Source organism: Giraffa tippelskirchi, chromosome 13, assembly GCF_054371585.1.
Source record: "Giraffa tippelskirchi isolate mGirTip1 chromosome 13, T2T-mGirTip1v1.2.pri, whole genome shotgun sequence".
NCBI classification, from domain to species: domain Eukaryota; kingdom Metazoa; phylum Chordata; class Mammalia; order Artiodactyla; family Giraffidae; genus Giraffa; species Giraffa tippelskirchi.
The window spans coordinates 52,052,135-52,073,404 of NC_137287.1; the positions used below are offsets into that span (position 1 = coordinate 52,052,135).

General features: G+C 37.8%; 1 protein-coding gene across 2 annotated transcripts in view; it reads right to left on the minus strand.

Annotated features, from left to right (window-relative positions):
- Positions 1 to 21,270, minus strand: part of MACROD2 (mono-ADP ribosylhydrolase 2) — a 2,278,672-nt gene that overhangs the window by 119,316 nt on the left and 2,138,086 nt on the right. For both annotated transcript variants that reach the window (XM_081556519.1, XM_081556518.1), the window contains exon 14: positions 2,306 to 2,383. In XM_081556519.1, coding sequence (XP_081412645.1) covers positions 2,306 to 2,383 — 78 coding nt within the window. The remainder of the gene's footprint in view (positions 1 to 2,305; positions 2,384 to 21,270) is intronic.

Here is a 21,270-nt window from a genome sequence, read left to right on the forward strand (position 1 = left end):
TCTTTACTTTGCCATTCTTTCTCTCCTGTTTTTGAGTTTAGATATATTCTTCTGACCTAACTTCTAGGTCACAAATTCTGGAATACTGGAGTGAGTTGCCATTTCCTTCTCCAGGGGATCTTCCTGACCCAGGGATAGAACCCGGGTCTCCTGCATTGCAGGCAGATTCTTTACCAACTGAGCTACGAGGGAAGCCCTCATTTGCATCTAATAAGCCATAAACCTATTCACTGAATTCTTCATTTTAGAGTGGCATCTTTTACTTCTAGACTTTTTCTTTTTCTCTTTTGCATTCTCAGTTCTCAGCTAAAATTTTCAATCTTGTCTTGTCAGTGGAGGAACTGGTTTGCATGGTCTTTGTGTTTTATACTTTGGGTTTATAACACTAACATTTTCAGCCCAAGTGGGTTTGCTACACTTGATTGTTTTACATGTTACCTTGTTTCTTTATTTTTTTCTGGCTGTTACATTTTCTGGCATTTACAATGCTCTTTCTTTCTTTCATCTAGTAAATAATTTACATTTGCTTTTCTCAGGTACATAGAGGGACTGGTAATCTGGGTTGATCTCAATTTAATTTGGGGATTGAGATGACTTAAAGCTGAGCAGCAATCTCTCAGAAGGCTGATCTATATCTGTTTCATCCTTCCTGCAGAGATATACATCTTTTGGGTTTCAACCCAAAATATCACATTACCAGGGCCCTTTTGAGCAGTGGGACTTAAGATGCCTTTTGCGGAATCAGCAAATGCCCTAAGGTAAAAATTGCTTCAAATTCTATCTATGTTCATCTTTATATACATATATAAAGATGTGTGTGTGTGTGTGTGTGTGTGTGTGTGTGTGTGTGTGTAGTCCAGGTTGTCCAGTCGGAGTAATGGTCTATATTATTTAGTCTCTCATTGCTGAAAGAAAAACTGTCTCCTTCTTTTTCTTTCTCATTAAAAAAAATACTATAATTTTCAAAGGTAAAAGCAACCATTTAAGTAAGCTCTTTTGATACTAATTTTGAAACAATTATTCCAACATTTTCATATATTTAAATGGGTCTCTTATCACATAGTCCTTTCAACTGTGCCTTTCTCAGTCTTGAATGTTTCCTTCTTTCTGTATTTATTGTTTTTGCACAGGCCTTTTGTTAGTTTCTTCAGAAAGGACACTTTGGGTAGCATGTTTTCTTAACCTTTCTATTCCTGAGAAAATATTCCTCTTGACTTCATGCATGAATAATAACTTAACTAAATATAGATGCAGTGTCTGTTAGAGCTCTGGAAATGTTACTCCTTTTTTTTTTTTTTTTTTTGAGAATTTAGAGTTGTGGAAGAAGGCTAATTTGATTTTGGTGATTTTAGTTATAAACTGGTTTTGAATTTCCAAGATGCTTTAAAAGCCTTCCTTTATTATTGATCTTCAGAAATTCCAGGAGGATTTGTAGGTTTCTGTTCTCATATGAGTTTTCATTACCTTTGCCTATAAATATAACATGCACTCTTGTGCTTTGGGTGGAGGAACTGGTTTGCATTAGGAAAAAATTTTTTTTCTTTTCCTTTTTTTAAGATGGCTTCATTTCTGTTTGTTCTGTTATCTTTTCTTGGTATTCCAAGGAGATGCAAATTTAATCTTTTGGATCTACTGTCTCCATGTTTCACATTTATTCTCACTGGTATCATATTTTCCTTTCAGCAGTTGCAAATCCAATGCCTATAGAGCTCAATCAGGTAACAAAAATAAATGAAGCCAGCCTGGTACAAAATTAGTGAGTAGCAAGGACTGTGGAGAGCAGATACCCCTTCTAAATGTGGCAGCTACCAATCAGGAGGAGAAGGGGGCAACAGAGGATGAGATGGTTGGATGGCATCACTGACTCAATGGACATGAGTTTGAGCAAGCTCTGAAACTTGTTTATGGACAAGGGAGCCTAGAGTGCTGCAGTCCATGGGGTTGCAAAGAGTTGAACATGTCTGAGCGACTGAACTGACTGACTGACCAATCAGCTGGTATCTAGCACTAATAAAATAAGTTGACACTTGAACAACACAAGTTTGAACTGTGCAGTCCACATATACGCAATTTTTTTTTCAACAAATATGTACTACAGTACAACACAAGCTGTGGTTGGTTGAATCATTGGATATGGAACTACAGATACGGAGAGCTGATTATAAAGTTGTTCACCAATTTTTGACTGTGTGAAGGGTAGGCGTCCCTAAATCCCAGAGTTGTTCAAGATTCCAGAGAAACTAAAATCTGGGTTTTATAAAATGTAATATTCCTTAGCAGAAAACAAACAAGTCCCACAACTTACCACTGGGATGCTTTTGGTCACACACAGAATGATCTGTTGCTTCACTGTCTTTTGCTATATTGTCATCCTCTGCAGAATCTGACATAACAAACAAATAAAATCTTTAGTCAGTGTTTTTAGCCAGGAAATACAGCAGCCTCCAGCACTCAAAGAACAGATATGTGTTTGGGGAAAAATTTTTATTATTTTAAAAAAAAATCATTAAAATGCTCTAATATCTTCATCAATAAATAAGCTTTTCTTAAAGTACTACATATGATGTTTTCACAAAGTTTACAAGGTAAAAATGGTAAGGATTTAGTTGGAACATCTTTTTTACAACAAAGAAGAAAATATAAGCAAGCTTTATGCATCAGTGAAAGTCTTAGGAGAATTGTGCAGAACGATATGAAAGGAAGCAAAATAGAGAAGATTAAAGGAATATAATCTTAATGTCCTTAATGCTTCCATTATTGTTGTTGTGCATATATGGGAGCCTTGAGTCCCTGAAAAGGCCAGATGTAGAGCTTTGAAATCCAGTGATAATCAAAATCACCTTCCTCAGGAACTATACCAGTAGAACAATAGCAAAGGGGGAACACAGACCTTCTGTTCTATGCAACTTCACCCTCTCCCTTGTGCAGCATATTTAAACGTGGGATCAGTATAAGTTCACTTTTTTCCTTAAATCATATGATGATGTACTTTACAGGAAATAATGTGGCTAAAAGGATTCCAGTGACTTATGGACTCTTGCAAAACTAGAAATGGTCCCCTGTTGGATGTCTGAAACTTCTCTGGAGACTCTTCAAAAATCACCAGGAAGAGCACGTGAGTAGATCAGTAGGATGACAGAAAATAAATCTTTCATTCATTCCACAAATAATTATTAAGGGCCAACTCTATGTCAGACATGGTTCTTGATACTGGGGAGTCAACAGTGAACAAAACAACACATCTCTGCCCTCAAAGAGGTTACAATCTAGTGTATATTTTTCACGTGGTTCAGTTCAGTTCAATCGCTCAGTCGTGTCCGACTCTTTGCGACCCCATGGACTGCAGCACAACAGGCCTCCCTGTCCATCACCAACTCCCAGAGTTTACTCAAACTCATGTCCACTGAGTCGGTGATGCCATCCAACCATTTCATCCTCTGTTGTCCCCTTCTCCTCCTGCCTTCAATCTTTCCCAGCATCAGGGTCTTTTCAAATGAGTCAGCTCTTCGTATCAGGTGGCCAAAGTATTCAAGTTTCAGTTTCAGCATCAACCCTTTCAATAAACATTCAGGACTGATTTCCTTTAGGATGGACTGGTTGGATCGTCTTGCAGTCCAGCGGACTCTCAAGAGTCTTCTCCAACACCACAGTTCAAAAGCATCAATTCTTCGGTGCTCAGCTTTCTTTATAGTCCAACTCTCACATCCATACATGACTACTGGGAAAACTATAGCTTTGACTAGACAGACCTTTGTTGGCAAAGTAATGTCTCTGCTTTTAATATGCTGTCTAGGTTGGTCATAGCTGTTCTTCCAAGGAGGAAGTGTCTTTTAATTTCATGGCTGCAGTCACCATCTGCAGTGATTTTGGAGGTTAAATGTGATCCAAAGATACCAAAAAGCCATGAGCTAACCTTGTATGCATGTGGCCGTGGAGAGAGCAGGGGATGGCAGGCCAGCACATCTGTTGCTTACAAATGGTTTCTCTACTGAGTTCATGCTCCTCAGTTGTGTTTTAACCCCTAACAGAGCTGAATCAGTTGGAATCTAAAATAAATCATTCTTGATTTGTTTCTCTTACCCACTTTTTTGTCACCCCCCCTCCCCCGAAACAAGGAGACAGCTTCAAACAATATTATTTGGAACATGATGAGAAAGTTTGTTTCTCCAACTTGCCACTAGCAACATTTGATGGGCAAGTGAGAAACCTGGGTAGTTAACATATGATTCAGATTTAATAACCAGTGAAGCAAGTATACACCCAAAGTGTATGGTTTTAATTAACTGCAAATAATTCCCCCGAGGCAAATGTTTAATTATCTGCACAGCTTCTTATTTCTTTCTGAGACTGACAATAAATTTCAAAGTCCAAATTTGGAAGCAAAACTTTAGCACAGACACACTTCCCAAACTGTTATCTCACTTAAGTCAAACTGTTTTAAACCAGCTCCCATTAAAATATGCCTTTTTAATTTTGAACCTAACATGTGAATTAAAAAAATATCATCTGAATACTTTTTATACATGAACGCTGAAAATGAACAATTTTAAAAAGGTACTATATGGACCAGGCTAAATTTAATTTTGAAAGTGTTTTAGGTTTACTAGTTTATAGAAAATGGTATCATTTGATATGTACTCTGGTACAACACTCATTTCTTTCAAAATTATCCAAGATTTTGTATGCAGTTAAAATTTATTCATTTATACTCAGGAATAATTCACTAAACTTTATAATTTACATAAACATTATGTTTCATGAACGAAATATGACCTAAGAAATGGTCTTTTGAAAAGTGATTGATAGTGAGTTTATAAGTTTACGGTGCTATGAGTCACACAAAATGGGTGAAACTATTTAAAAAATTAATTACTAGACCATGCCAGTTTTGTCACCAAAAGCTGTGTCTTTGGCAAGTTAAATGACACTTAAATTTCAATTTCCTTGAGGAGTTGCTACAACATTGCTAAGGGACTTTCTGATCTTATGTGCTGTAATGTATACAATGTATTTCAGTGAATCCAAGTCACCATCAATTGTTATTTGCTCTACTATTTGATGTAGAATTTAAAAAATGAGACCAAATGAACTATAACACACTCTAAATTTTAAAGATATGCCCTAATTTTGGAGATAAAATATATAAAGAACTATGCATCCTAGAAATACAATGTTTGAATATATTCTGTGTGAAATACATGTTTTTATGTGATGACAAAGATTTCACATCACATGACCCATCACCAAAGCCACAAGTTCATCTTGTCTTGTATGTAAATCTTTTCCCAGAAGCGCTTTCACGTATGTGCATCTGTTTTATTTACAGTAATAAAGGAAGACAGAAAGTATAAGCTGATACAGCATGCACAAAAAACCAGGTGGCTATGGAAGATTGCTTCCACCACAGCTTTTCTATTCAAAGAGCTATGTGAATTTCCAGTCTCATGAACTCTGCAAGACTAAATTTGATCCTGAATGTTTTACTTGGTTCCTATTACATTACACGTAGTCAAAGGTTTGAAATGACAGTGGAGTTTTTCTGCTTTGGAGGTGATGAAAACTGTACTCTATGTGCATATAAAGTCATTATTCATAATGAGAAAGAGAGAAAATATATACAGTGTATAGTCATTAAAAGAGGTTATTTTTCCTTTGTAAGTTTCATAAACTACCATGAAAACTGTAGTTGTATATACTAAAGTCTTTTTTGTTGTTGTTTTGTTATTTATTATACTAAGTTCTTGAATCACCTTGGATTCACATTTTAATTAATTCTAAAAATTATCATTTGATAGTGTTCAAGAAATGTAGAAGAGTTATCACCTAATTCTGAGATTCAGTCAATATTACTTTAATAAAGAATTTGAATTAAATTTATATGTAGATCTTGACTTTCAAAATCCTTAAGGTCAATATCCTATTAGACAAGTTTTTCAAAGGCAAATATTAAATTGAATAGCCAAGCCAAAGTTCTAAAGACAGAAATTCTAAACAGTAGGTCATTTTTAATGCAGTCAATCACACATGTCTACACAGGCTAGTACATGTATAGATTTAAGCTGTGATGATAAATGATGATACTATTGAATTTTTAATCAACATATCTAGACTATAAATCAAAATAAATACTCTTTCTTTTGAAAACGTCCCCTTAGAACAAAAGCTGTTAACCCTACAGCATCACTAAATATACTCTAGGGGTCCACAAACCTTTTTGAAATGATATGCAAATGTGTGCTTATATTCATATGTTCATTTTTTCTGGGAGGAGAGAGCTTCTATCATATTCTTATGGGGATATGTGACCCCAACAAGGTTAAAAATAACTATAGAAATGTATGCCATTGACACTGCCATTTTACAAAAGATTTTTAGTACTATAATTGAGGAGCCAGCTATAGAATCTGATGTCCATCCATAAATTCATCAGTGATGGAAATTCTTGAATTCTTAAGGAAGATTTGATTTGAGCAAATAGCTCAAAACAATGTGGAGATTTATTTAATAAATGAGGAGGATAATCCAGCTGTCAAAAATCACTTTGCGAATGGATGATTAACTGTCTTTGAGAACATTTCCAAGCCAGAAGGTGATCTAAATCCATCTAGTAAGAGAGGCAATCCCTGCCTACTATTGAGAGTAGAGGCAAGAGGTCACTTGGGTGCAGAAGTTCTACTGGGTCCAAACAAAATAAATACCATGCATGAACACCTACACATAAAATATTCTTGCTCTGTAACATGTAAGTTTCCTCATGTGAGTACCTTGGCTTGACACAAAAGTCACACAGACACACAATCATCAGGATTTTCTTTGATTCTTGTAAACTGATTAAACCAAGGAAAACATTTATCCTGGCCTGTTCCTTTGAATAGCTGGTTTAATGTGTGAAGCAATTGGAATAAAGCAGTTTTTCTTTCAGCTGAACAGTGTGATCATTCACAATAAACTAGAGTCTCTACAGCCAACTAGGGTCTCCTTGAAGCTTTGCAGTGATGAAACCTCCATACATACAGGAAAAATATATCTTGTAATATGTTTCCAGAGGATTCAGATGGCAATGCTCTGAACTGTGTGTGGTACCTGTGATGCTGGATACAAAGACTGGACTGCATTTGCCTGAAAAGGAACCAGGTGCACAGGACAGGATGTTGCTCTGAGCGGTGGCAGGTGAGCTATGGTTAGTCATTTGTCTCCATTATGCTCTCATTAACCCCCATTAAAAGGCGGAGAATCATTCCCAGAGTTGCGGAATCTAGGTTCTAAGAGTCTTTGAGACACAGAGGAGAGAAATACCATCATGTCTATTAACTTTGTTTTTTTTTTTTTTTGGCTACATCCCATGGCATGTGGGATCTTAGTTCCCCACCGGGGATGGAACCCATGTCTCCTGCAGTGGAAGTGTGGAGTCTCAAACCACTGGACACCAGGGAAGTCCCTAACTTTGTTTCTGTTAGAAAAGGTATTCCAAATCCCAAACAGTACACCTGGGTCATCCAGCTTATTCCAAGACTGGAGGTGATAATTCTTCTGCAAGTTGTTTTTGCAAATATAAGCAAATAAGAGAACTGATCATGAGTGGATGGACACTACTCTGGGGGTGTGGTTCCAGATGTGCAACTAGAAACTCCATTCACTTTCTATAATCTCAGTTTCAGCGTCTTAGGACCTGAAGATGTCTAGGCAGATAATCCCTCTTGAACATTTTATAACGCTAATCTGCTGAATTGTTCAAATTATCTCTTCCTTCCAGACAACAACTCTGTAAACCTTTCTACTCTTCACTTGCTATCTGGCTACTTGAGTTTTTACATAGATTTTCCCTATTTATAAAGTAAAAGTTAACATTGGGGGAAGTGGTGCTGTGTGACATCAATGATACACTGGCTGTCTTTCATTCTGCAGCTCCATGAAGGAGCATCACAATGTGAAACAGAACAGCTGGATATGAAACCGGGTTGGACCATGATGGAAAAAGAAATGCTTAATTACCCTTTCCATCAAGTTAATTTTTCCCCTTTGGCAATGTAAACAAAGGCAAATCTGCTCTTGTTTGGCTGTCTGTGACCTGCTATCCTTGACCTCCATCCTCTGATGCCTTTCTTTTCTTGCCTCCCTCTCCCTTGCTAAGCCTTGCACTGCAGGCTCTCTTTAAATCATGAAAAAAAAAGAGAGAGAGAGAAAACTTTGACCAGGGCACAAGCATGAAAAGCAGCTATGGCTCCAAATACAGACTGACTTGCAATTCTATTAAAATGTTCACTGAGGGACTTCCCTGGTGGTCCAGCGGCTAAAAATCCAAGCTGCCAATGCGAGGTTTGACCCCTGATCTGGGAACTAGATCCCATAGGCTGCAACTAGCAGTTCCCATGCCACAACTAAAGACACCACAATGAGGATCAAGATTCCAAGTGCCACACTAAGACCTGGCACAGCCAGATAAATATTTTAAAAAGTAGTCCATCTATAAATCAGGGAAAAGAGAAGAATTTTGTTTACACTTTGGTTTAATTTGATCTGATAATACTAAGTCTTTGAGACAGTACTGCTGAGAGGACCATTGCCTAAGAAGAGATGCAGAGGGGTATTTGGATCTTCACTCTGAGCAGAGTTAAAGCCTAGCAGCTGGATGCTTCTTGATTATTTTATTCCACAGAGAAGCTGAGGCAATAGACAGAGTCTATGTACAGATTCATAGCTGCTTCAGCTTCTGGGCTCTGGCTGTTTTCAGGCAGGTACTTGGAGAGAGGGGCTGAGATGTCAAGAGCTCACCTGCTGAGATCCAGGGCTTCCTACAGTCTTCAAGGACCCAGTCATAACCTGCTCTGTGGGAGCACAACTTAAGTCTGCTTTCCAAATGATGGAAAGGGACATGTCTGTAGACTAAGGTAAGCACTTGGAGCCCTTGTGAGAGTTACTCATTTTACGTGAGCTCTGAAGAGCTGGAGGACTTCTCCTGAGCATCTCTTTGTTCCTCACATCCAGAAAGATCCACAGACTCACTCAAGTGAAAATGGGTGTGCTTCCTTTTTCCTGTTTTTGTTTCCCTTTAACTTTCCCACAAGTTGTTGGATACACTTTTTAATTTGGATGGCTGCAGAAGGATTCATTACTTGGATCTACCATAAGCTACTTACTATTGCCTCTACTATGAGATATTCAAATTGAATCGCAGCTTCAGCCATTCTAAATAATCCTATGTGTTTGTTGTATTGGGAGTCTTGAAGCTGGATTCACTCCACTCTTCTCTTACTTTTTCTCAACCCAAGCCCATCTCTAAGATCTACAGAGAATTGATCTCTTGAGAGCTAGAGCAGTTGGAATACAATACGAGAGAGGTCAGCTAAGCCTTACAGTAGCCAGCCTCCCCTATCCCTCATACCCATTGGAATCTCCCTGAGATTGCAACAAATGGTTCCAGCAGATGAGCTGCTTCCCTAGACTCTGATGAAAAGCACTCTTGACCCAGAAGGGCCAGAAGTACCCAGGAGCAAATGTACAGCTTCCTGACTCCCAAAGGATCCAGGAGGGAAGACTTCACTTTCCCCACCTCTTAGGCAAACAGTTCTGAATATTCTCTATACATATCTCTGAGGAATGGAGCCCCAGTTCCCCTCAGAAGTAACCTGCTCATTACAGTACCCCTTATTGGATGTCCTCCCCATTTCTCCAAGCCTCACCTGTGGCTTCCTGGGACCACCTCCCAAATAAACAATTTGTACACACATCCTTATCTCAGAATTTGCTTCTGGAGAGCTCAAGCTAAGACAGCCAAGACAGTCAATAGCCTGGTTTTCACTACTTAATAGCAAAAATGTGAATGCTGCCTTTATTCTCCTGACTACAGCTCTCTTATGCCATGCTGCCTTTTGTTAGGGAACATTGAGCCAATGCCTGCCATCTAATGAGAGAAAGTTGGGGAAAGAGGTGTTTTGTACCATGTAATCCTGAGCACTAGACCACAGGTGACTGGTGAAGGGTGGATCTTGAGCAGTCACCTGTAGACTGGCCAATAGACTCTGAATTAAGGTGGCCTCTCATGAGACCCCCACCTACCAGGAGAGAATTCATATTTGATTATGATGAAAGGAATCCACCAGCTCCTTTGACTTGGAGTGTTTGGTGGTAAAATATACAGAGAAAGTTTCAAAGCAGAGAGTGGCTTAAAGGCAGAGATTTACTCAAGGAGAAAGGAGGAAACAGAAGCCATGGATGGAGTAGAAGAGAGAAGCATCAAGAGTTACTTGGCAGCATCAGGAGAGTAGAAAGAGGAAAAGAAGAAAAAGTCTCGGATGCTCCTTGAGTGGATGGCTGTTAGCTGAATTTCTAGAAGAACTGATGGAGGGGCTATTGTCTCTCAAATGACTAAGTTTTTGAGGCTCAATGAAATGTTTTCCTCATTCTCTGACCTTCCAACCAACCAAGTTGAGAGTGTGACTCTCATGCTGGACCTTGCAAGTTCATTTTCTAATTTTGTTGTGTATGTATACTTTAAACATTTCAAAAGTGCTTTTTAAAATATTATTTTAAGAATTATTTTCATATCTTTTTACATCCATTTTTTAAAAAAGAGTATTTACCTTTCTAGCCATTTCCACTGTCCAGCATCCTCATGAACCTTGTACACAGATGGAAAGATAGTGGACCAAGAAACTTAGAGAAAGTTAAAGAGGGGAACAGCATAGTCTTGCATAACAAAACAAGTTTAATAAACTTCATTTTTAAAACTGACCCTAGTGGGGAAAAAAAATCAGGCAACATCTGGTATAACAGGAAATGGGGTGTATAGAAGCATTTGTATGATGAGGGCAATGGTTTGCCTTATAAGCTAAGAAAAATGTTTTAAAACTAAATACCGTGAGATGCTACTTTATGAGGACCTTGGGAAATATACTATGGATTAATGTAAAATGTTATTTTCTATTTCCAGGAAGATTTTACTTTAATCTACTACTATTTTAGACTAGGTTTAACTAAAAGGCCTAGAAATCATAATAGACTTTCCTAATGCAACAACTGACTATATTAGTCTGCTAGGACTGTCATAACAAAATCCCATAGACTAAACAGCTTAAACAACAGAAATTGGTTTTCTCATAGCTCTGGGAGTGAGCAGTCCAGGATTGAGTTGTTGGCTGTTTCAGCTTCTGGTGAGCCCTCCTCTTGGCTTGCAGAAGGAAGCCTTCTTGCTGTGTGCTTACATGTCCTTTCCTCAGTGTGTGTTCAGAGACAGAAATTGAGATCTTTATTCCTTTTCCTAATAAAGCCACTAATCAAACATAGACAGCATATTAAAAAGCAGAGACATGACTTTGCCAACAAAGGTCTGTATAGTCAAGGCTATGGTTTTTCCAGTAGTCATGTACGGACATGGAGTTGGATGGACCATGAAGAAGGCTGAGCGTTGAAGAACTGATGCTTTTGAATTGTGGTGCTGGAAAAGACTTTTGAGAGTTCCTTGGACTGCAAGGAGATCAAACCAGTCAATCCTAAAGGAAATCAACCTTGGACATTCATTGGAAGGACTGATGCTGAAGCTATGATACTTTGGCCACCTGATGCAAAGAGCTGACTTATTGGAAAAGACCCTGATGCTGGGGAAGATGGAAGGCAAAAGGAGAAGGGCATGGTAGAGGATGAGATGGCTAGATAGCATCACCGACATGATGGACATGAATTTGAGCAAACTCTGGGAGATAGTGAAGGACAGAAGAGCCTGGCATGCTGCAGTCATGAGGTTGCAAAGAGTTGGACATGACCTAGCGACTGAACAAGAATCCCATCATGAAGGGACCCACCCTCATGACTTAATATAACCCCAATTACCTCCCAAAGAGGCCATCTCCAAATACCATCACACTGGCTAGGAGAGGAGTTAAGTTAACTGTTTGCCAAACACCATGTATCAATAAGCACTTCATGGGTCTTCCTTGGTGGTCCAGCGGTTAAGACCCCATGCCCCCATTGCAGGGGGCATGGGTTCAATCCCTGGTTGAGAACTAAGATCCCACATGCCATGAGCCCAGAAGATTAAAAAAAGAAAACAACATTTCAGCAGACTTCCCTGGTGGTCCAGTGGCTAAGACTTCGAGATCCGCTGAAGATCCCTGGTCAGAGAACTAGATGTCATATGCCACAACTAAAGATCCCATATGCCATAAGGAAGATGCAAGATGCTGCCTGCTACAGCCTAATAATTGATAGATACATAATTTTAAAAGGCATATTGGTACTTTAAATATTTCTGCAGTGGTACTAGGGTGAGTGGCAGAGTACCAGTTCTCTTTGTAGTAGAGAACTATGCCAGTAAGTTTCTGAGAAAAGAATAAACCATATTTCATCAATATTTTAATACTAACTACACATTGAAATTATTATATTTTGGATATACTGGCTAAATAGATTATTAAAATTGTTTTCACCTTTTTTCTTCCTTAATGTGACTATGAGAAAATTTAAAGTTATATATGTGGCTCTCATTTATTTCTATCAGACAGTGCTGTTCTAGAGAATTGAGTATTAGCTCGACTTACACAAATAATTAAAGATATGTTTATTTGAAGGCTGGAGTTATGAAGATGGGAAATTGCAGCTTGTAAAGCACAATCTGTTAGAAACTTGAAAATCTAATTTGGCATATAGTGAAGCATAGCAATGGCTAAGGAGAAGAAAAGCCTAATTAGGTATAATCAGAGAGGATTTTCTGAGAAGGAATTAGAGGGAGAAAGAGAATGATAAATTTGCAACAACTATCACACTAAAAAGCTACTTATACCCAAACAGCATCCAAGAGTTGAAAATTTTTGCTTTTTGTTGATTTGACCCAAATTTCTTAGCTTGGCACTCAGAGTTCTTGACAATCAGGGCTTTACCTTAACAATGCATTACTAAGTAGATGAATGGATCTATCACTGAGGCCAAGTGAATCTATTCGCTGAACGGAAAATAGGTTTTTTGATGTCCTACTTCCAACTGTTCACGGATGCTATTCAGCCCAACCACAACAGCTTATTTCTTCTCTGTGACATCTGTGCAGCTTTCAGATTCCAGCTCAAAACTCCTATTCTCTACCCACATGTCACAAGTAACTCCACACCAGAGATGCTCCTTGCCCCCAAGATCCTTTAATGTGCTCCTGTGTATCTTCCCTTTTGTACTTGTCACTCTGTCTGGTTTGTTAGCTGTGGCACATCCTAGCCAAGTGGCCTCTGACCACAACCTTATTGCCATGCTTTACTTTTCTTGTCTGTAAAGTGGGGTGATAACTGCACTTCTCTCATAGATGAGCACGGAATGAATGAAAACATGTAAAGTATTTAGAATAGAATCTAATGGATAATAAGGATTAGATAAATATTAGCTGCAATTAGTATTATTATGACTGATATTTGTTATGTAACACATGCCTATAGATCTCATTTTTCCATCTTAATTGTAAATTTCTTAAAGGCCAAGAGCAATGTTTTCTTCTTCTTCTTGTGGAAGGTCTTACAAAGAGTTAAAATATAGTAAATATCAGTTGATGACCATAATACCATTTTCATTGGTGCTTTTAAATTTTTAAATTTAAATACATTTTAACTTGTACTTTGTGAAGGCCAGACTTCGTATGAATCACTAGAAGAGAAGATGATGGACAATGTACATGTTGTCCTTCCTCCGAAACTGAGTTATAGTAGAGGGAGCTGGGGAAAAAGTAAGGATGCAAAAGAAAAGAGAGGGGTCCACGGTTACAGATTACTGTTAAGTGTTATGGATTAATGACAAGGGGCCAGACAGACATTGAATGGAGGAGCCGCCATACATAAAACGATGGTCAGAAAAGGCTATGATGAGATGGAGCCATAGTGGGGGAAAGAGGGTTCTGTAAGCTAAGAATGGAGACGCAGGTATAGTCTGTAATGTTTCATCTTATATGTTGTAGTTACATGTTTGCATTTAACTTTGGGAGGAACATGAAAGTATTACAAGAATTCAAGAAGCAGTGGGCTGAAGATGCTCATTTTGCTTTGCTTGGGAATGTCAGTTGGCCCTAGGACCTTTTACTTTCTTCCATCTTCACTCATCCTTTTCCCTCCTGTGTAACAGTTCTCTCTCTGTACCACGCTTCCTACCATACAGTTTGCCTTTTTTTCATCAAGTAAAAAGAAACTTACTATGGTTCATATGGTGACCATATGCCCTGAATTATTTTTTTATTGAAGTTTAGTTGATTTACAATGTTGTGTTAGTTTCAGATGTACAAGATGTACAGCACAGTGATTCAGATCTCTCTCTAGATATACATAGATAGATAGATAGATACCACTTTTTTCAGATTCTTTTCCCTTATAGGTTATTACAAAATATTGAGTCTAGTTCCCTGTGCTATACAGCAGGTCCTCGCTGGTTATCTATTTTATATATGTTGGGCTTCCCTGGTGGCTCTGACAGTAAAGCGTTCGCCTGCAATGCAGGAGACCCGGGTTCAATCCCTGGGTCAGGAAGATCACCTGGAGAAGGGAATGGCTATCCACTCCAGTATTCTTGCCTAGAGAATTCTAAGAACAGAGGAACCTGGGGGACTACATTCCATGAGGTCGCTAAGAGTTGGACATGACTGAGTGACTAACACACTCACACACAAACACGTTAATACCAACCTCTTAATGCTCTGAATGTTTAAGTATAATTCTAACTGCCAAGATTCTATTTTATCTTATCAGATCACATAATATGATTCCTCAAAGAAAAAAAGAGAAAAATATTTTCCTTCTGAGCACGGACCATCACCTCCTTCTGCGATGCAGGAGACTTGGGTTCAATCCCTGGGTCAGGGAGATCCCCTGGAGGAGGAAATGGCAACCCACTCCAGTATTCTTGCCAGGACAATCTCATGGACAGTCTTCTAGTAGGCTACAGTCCATGGGGTTGCAAACAGTCAGACACGGCTGAGAAACTGAGCGCACACACTGAGTGAATATTTAGTAATGACTCTGCCTCAGAAAGTGGTTGGCATCAAAAGCATTCATGGATAGTTTAGGTAAACTGAAGCAATCTAACGGCTTTGGAAAAACATGTCTCTTGAAAGACTTAGATCTTTATGAGTCTTCCAATATCACAAAAACATCATAAATCATAGAGAAAGCTGGGAGAAATGTTGTCTTGCAGATTCATTTTGGGTCTAAAACAGTGTCTGAGTGTATGTACATGTGTGTGGTTTTGTGTATGCACAGATGTGTATGTGAGTGTTACTGTGCTTTCTGGATAAGAAAGAAAGCTAACTTTTACATGAAAGAGAAAACTTTCCGCTAAATGCTATCAAAGCTTGTTAGGAGACCTTGTCTTTATACTTGATTAAAAAGATATTTCAGTCTTTGCCACTGGCTAGTCAGTTATTCTTTTCTTTTTGTCTTAACAAAGCAGCAGTTCTGAGACATTCTCTGCCTCTCTCTCAATAAATATACCCACCTTGGGAACAGTGGTGGAAAGGACAGATGACAACAAAACATCATTAGGAATGAGGCAGATACACATTTTTGCTCATGGAATCTACTGTCAAAAACTGAGAGGCAACATTTTCTGAAATGAAAGAATATTCCTTCAAAAACTCTGTGTTGCCATGAATTTAAGAAACTCAAGCTCCATTTTTCAAAAGTTATCTTACTAGTGTTTATCTTTCATTATAATAATGATTATAATTTATCAAAAGCAAAACTTTAAACTATATGTTTCAATTCTTTTGGATAGGATATGAGATTGTTCCCCAAATTATAATTTGTTGGATTAAAATGGTTTATATATGAAAAAAAGGACAAACAAAACAACTTAAAAAAAAAAGATTTGGTCAATTAAAATGAGAAATGCCACATGCTTCAACCTCCCCTGAGCTTCTCAATGCATGTCAGCATGTTGAAGACTATGAAAAGACCTGCAATATAGAAACTACCTTGTCTACATTTGTGGTTTCTAGACTGTTTTGACTGTTGAATGTCCAACTCTTTGTGACCCTGTGGACTGTAACCCACCAGCCTCCTTTGTCCATGGAGTTCTCCAGGCAAGAATAGCTCTTATAATTTACTAACACTTATTAACATTCTAAATGTCCATCCACAGGTGAATGGATAAAGATGTGATACACACACACAGAATGGAATACCACTCAGCCATAAAAAGAATGAAATGATGTCACTGGCAGCAACGTGGAGGACAAATATTAATAAGTCAGAAAGAGAAAGACAAATACCATCTGATATCACTTACATGTGGAATTTGTAATATTACACCAATGGACTTATCTACAAAGTAGAAACAGACTCACAGATGTAGACAACAGATGAGGTTGCCAAGGGAGAGGGGGCCTAGGAGAGGGATGGAGTTTGAGATGTGCAGATGCAAACCGTAGAATGGATTACCAAGGTCCTACGCTACATCAGGGGAGCTATATTCAATATCCCTTGACAAACCATAATGGCAAAGAATAGAAAAAAAAAATATATGTATATATAACTGAATTACTTTGTTGTATGACAGAAATTAACACAATGTTGTAAATCAACTATACTTTGATAAAGAATAAACAGAAAAGAAAAATAGACTGCTCTTAATTTATTCAGATTGTCTAGGAATATACCTTTTATGGGTCTATCTTAAGGAGTTACTCCACATATTATTTTTTATACTAATTAACAAGAAAGTGACAAGATAGAAAAAATTATACTCTAAGAATAGTACATTTTTATGAGTCAAAGTTCAACAAAAATTCTTGAATATGTATGAGTGATATTATGATTTTGATTTGTTGAAAGAAAAGCCTGCATTTTTGGTGGGACGAGCACATGTTTTGGTTTCTCTGGCCCCAGTGTGATTGCTTGTCCTGGTATAATTATTAACAGCACCTTCATCATGCTCAAGAGTATGCTTGTTGTAAAGGTGTATGATTACCCTTATTAGGCCATGTTGACAAAGCACCCTAAAATATGGATGTACAGACTTTCCATTTTAGGTCTTTTTTATAAAAGACTAAAACTCAAAGTAGGTAGAAAGCAGCCACAGAAGGAACAAAAGGAAACTCTATGAGTGGTATTCAATCCAGGTTACCCAGCTATCAAATCCTTCATGGTGAATGGGGGCTAGAGAGAGAATCTGAAGTGTTCCTGCTTGTCTGCCTAGCTTACTCCAGTTGTTTTCAATATTTAACAGGTCCCTGCCAGTATGATGGACCAGAGCATGTTCACCTTAATGGGCAGGGACTGAGTCACAGCTGTTGCTATGTATTTTGACTATCACCTGCAGTTGAGCTTCTTTAACTTTATACAGGTCAATGGATTTGGTGAGAATTCAATGTGATACAGGAGTCTTATTTGGAGTAGTTAGAATTCGAAAGCCAACACATACATTTAATAACAGCAATTGTAAAAAAAAAAATGTCAACACCTGCTGAAAGTTTACTATGTTTGAGCAGCTGTTACAAGCACTTTTAGTTTTCATAATTTTGTGATACAAATACTATTATCATCCCCATTTTATAGAGGAGAAACTGAGCCACAACCTAAAAAAGTTACCCAAGGGTGGTGATGTGAATCCAAAATAAACTTATTTGGCTTATAAGGCTACATGACTTGCCCCAAAGAGCTTAAAAACTAGGCCCGTGAATCTGAAAATAGATTACAGGGATGCTTGTCTTAATTCAGACCTATTAGGACCGACAGTTTGATCCAAAATTGTGTGTTGGACAAGGATTACCATCCCACTCAGTTAGTTTCCATGATCTAGTCTGGAAAATCCCATGGACGGAGGAGCCTGGTAGGCTGCAGTCCATGGGGTCACGAAGAGTCGGACACGACTGAGTGACTTCACTTTCAATTTTCACTTTCATGCATTGGAGAAGGAAATGGCAATCCACTCCAGTGTTCTTGCCTGGAGAATCCCAGGGACAGAGGAGCCTGTTGGGCTGCTGTCTATGGGGTCACACAGAGTTGGACATGACTGAAGCGACTTAGCAGCAGCCGCAGCAGCAGTGTGGGATAATTTTGTTTCCAAGCCTCACTCATCAGATCTTCAAAATATGCCCAAGAGATCACATGACTGAAATGATTGCTATAAATGTATAATTATAGTCATACTTAATTTGTAAGAGAAAAAATATATATATGAGAATGTGATTGGATGGCAACTGTTACTTGCCTTCCAGTTGCTGTATTTTAAATTATGTGTATATTAAAATATATGTATATTTTAAAGTATACCAAATGGGAGATAAATATAATTTAAATACCAAAAAGTAGATAAGTGATTTTATCTACTTCGACCGATTTAACCTGATATTAAACATATTTAATCAAAGCATTTGAGACACTTATCTGAAAAGTCTTATAAATTAAGCATAAATAACTAGCCTCAGTCATTGGAAATAATCTACATACATTCACCACTTAGAAGGAGTTTATCTTGTTCTCTTACAGGACGAGAATATCCAAGTCTCAAAGTGAACAAACAAGGAAGTCCATGTCTTGAATTTTTATTTGTGTTCTTGCAGCATTTGGGGAAAATTCACTTCTTGAAATAGGAGGATTCTGAAAGGGAACTTGCTCTAATAAGAGCCTTGATCGTAACAATCATTCTGGGAAAGTGGCCGTGACATTAGGAGAATTATAAGTAGCCCTTGTCTATGATAGGTTCCATATCCAATATTGAGGATCTACTATGCACAGGTCACTGTGTTGGTCCTGAAACATGAAAATGAACGAGATCTGACATCTGATTTCAAGATATTTACATACTAGTGAGTTGGATATGTCATGTATATTATATAGTTATAAGGCACATGATAATTTTTATATAGATTTACAAGAAACAGTCGAAAAGACAGTTTCCTCTTGTAGGAGATGAAATGTAATAAGGAGAGGAGAAATCAAGAAAGATGAAAATGTGGATCTCCTCCTCTCCCTCTGCCAACTGCCCTGCATTATATGGATTGATTCCTGTCCTTCAAATGTTGGCTCAGATAATTTGATGGAAATAGGGAAGGAGAGAGGGAGGGAGAGAAAGAGTAAGAAAGGAAGGGAACAGTGAAGTAAAAGACTAAGGTAAGATATTGGGAGTGAATCCTGAATAAGCAGATTTGGCAGAATGATGGTGGAATACAGCAGGCCAGTGAGGTTTGGGAGATGACAGGTAAGTGAGCTGGGCTACAGAACAGGATCCCTGTGGGGTATGAGGGAGCATAAACCAGACCATCCAGAAAGAGGTCTGAGCTTCATATCTGGTGGGGTCTACCGTTGGAGGTTTCTGTGTCCTTATTCCTAAGTAAGACTGTCACTGCAGCTTAGGATCAAGGCCATGATGAGGGTCAGGACTGTGATGTGGACCAAGTAGGCTGGTCTGTGCTGTCGCCTCAGCCTCAGTCCCCTGCTAACCTAGCCTGGGTCTCATCTCCCCAGGCTGCCCTCTCACTGAGTCCTACTTCCCACAGGCATGGAATATCCCTTTCTCCAGAAGTATGATTTGGGAAGCAGCAAGGGGGGATTGAAGAAGCCTGGGTTTTGGGTTCAGGCAGATTTGGTTTCCAAATTCTTACTACCTTTTGGGTAACTGGACCAGTCACTCAAACTTTCCGAGCCTCAGTTACCTGCAGAATCAGGATAGTAATATTGACATCTTAAAAGTCTTGAGTTATTACCCACTGAATGGGCAAAAATTAGGAATAACAAAAATAATGATTGCTGATAGAAATACTAATTGTTATAGTCTTCTGAGAAAGCCTTTTGGCAATATCTATTAAAAACATACACTCCTCAAGGGAGAATGCTTGCTTTGGAATTTTTCCCATGCAAATAGAAGCACTTCTTGTAAAGATACACGGGCAAAGACATCTATTGCAGCATTGTTTGTATGGCAATAAAGTGCGAAGAAAGTGCTTGCTCATCATAGGATAATGGTTGAATAAACTATAATGCATCCAAGCTATGGAGTACACTTGAGCTTTAAAATGGATGAATTAGATTTACACAAATGACTACAAGGGGTTTCCACAAAGTTTTGCTGTCTGTAACAAGTGCATAGAATATGATATATTTTTTAGAAAATAAGCACATATATTTAACAATGGCTAAAAATTTTGTGCCTCCTACTGTGTATCAGACATTCCTTGACATGTTAAGAGGGTTGACTTGTTTTAATGTACAATATCCTATGATGGAGGTGCCATCATTCCCATTTTACATATGAGGAAACTGAGGTGCACATAGATTAAATAATTTGTCCTAAGTCACATAGCTCAGAGAAGAGTTGGAATCTGGACTCTGGGAGTTGAGCTCAGAGACTAGATTCTTAATCAGTGTGCTTTACTCTCTGAATATCTGGAAGGTGGGAAGTAAGCAAACAAGATAAAAGGAAAATGATATTAGAATCACACATTATATAACTGATTTATACAAAATTTTACGTGGTTGCAAATATTCAGAAAGTGATGCGTGAAGAAATGGCTCTCAGAATGCAAACGGTAGTTGTCTCAAGGAGCTGAGACTACATATGTGTTTTTATTCCTTTTTTTTAAGTCTTAACTCTTTATTTTTAAAATTTATTTTCAGTTGGAGGATAATTGCTTTACAATGTTGTATTGGTCATGTGTTTTTACTCTATTCCTTAAACACTCCCATTAATTATTTGAATTTTCTACAATGGACATATATTATTTAAAAAATCAAAAAAAGGAACAAACTATTCATTGTAGAAAAAAGTAAAGATTTGTATGTATTTTTTCATTTATTTGAATTTCCTTACAGGAATGATCATGAACATTTACCAAGTTAAAAGAATGTTCCTGGCTAGTATAGAATTTAAAACTGAAACCAAAGAAATGACTCAAAATGGAGCCTGGGTAAGTAAATTATAGACTTTTGCTCATTGGAATTATTAATACAATTAAATGATATTAGACCATCAAAAGACATGGAAAAAATTTCACAGTCTTGCTATATTTAAAAGACAACTTCAAAATGGTATGCATTGCAGGAATACTCCCCCTCCAAAAAAAACTTCACATATATATATGTGTGGCAGCCTAGAAAAAGACTGTAAGTTTATATACCAGCATACTAATATGTTTTTTTCTCGGGACTGACATTATGAGTGATTTTTTCATTTCTTTTTTGGCTTATTTTTTCATTGAATAAATACACATTACTTTTAAAATAAGAAGATAAAGGTAAGTGATAAAAAATATCTTAATCTTTTCCCTGGTAAATCAACCCAAAGTCAAGACTTTGTCCTGAGGAACTGATCATAGAT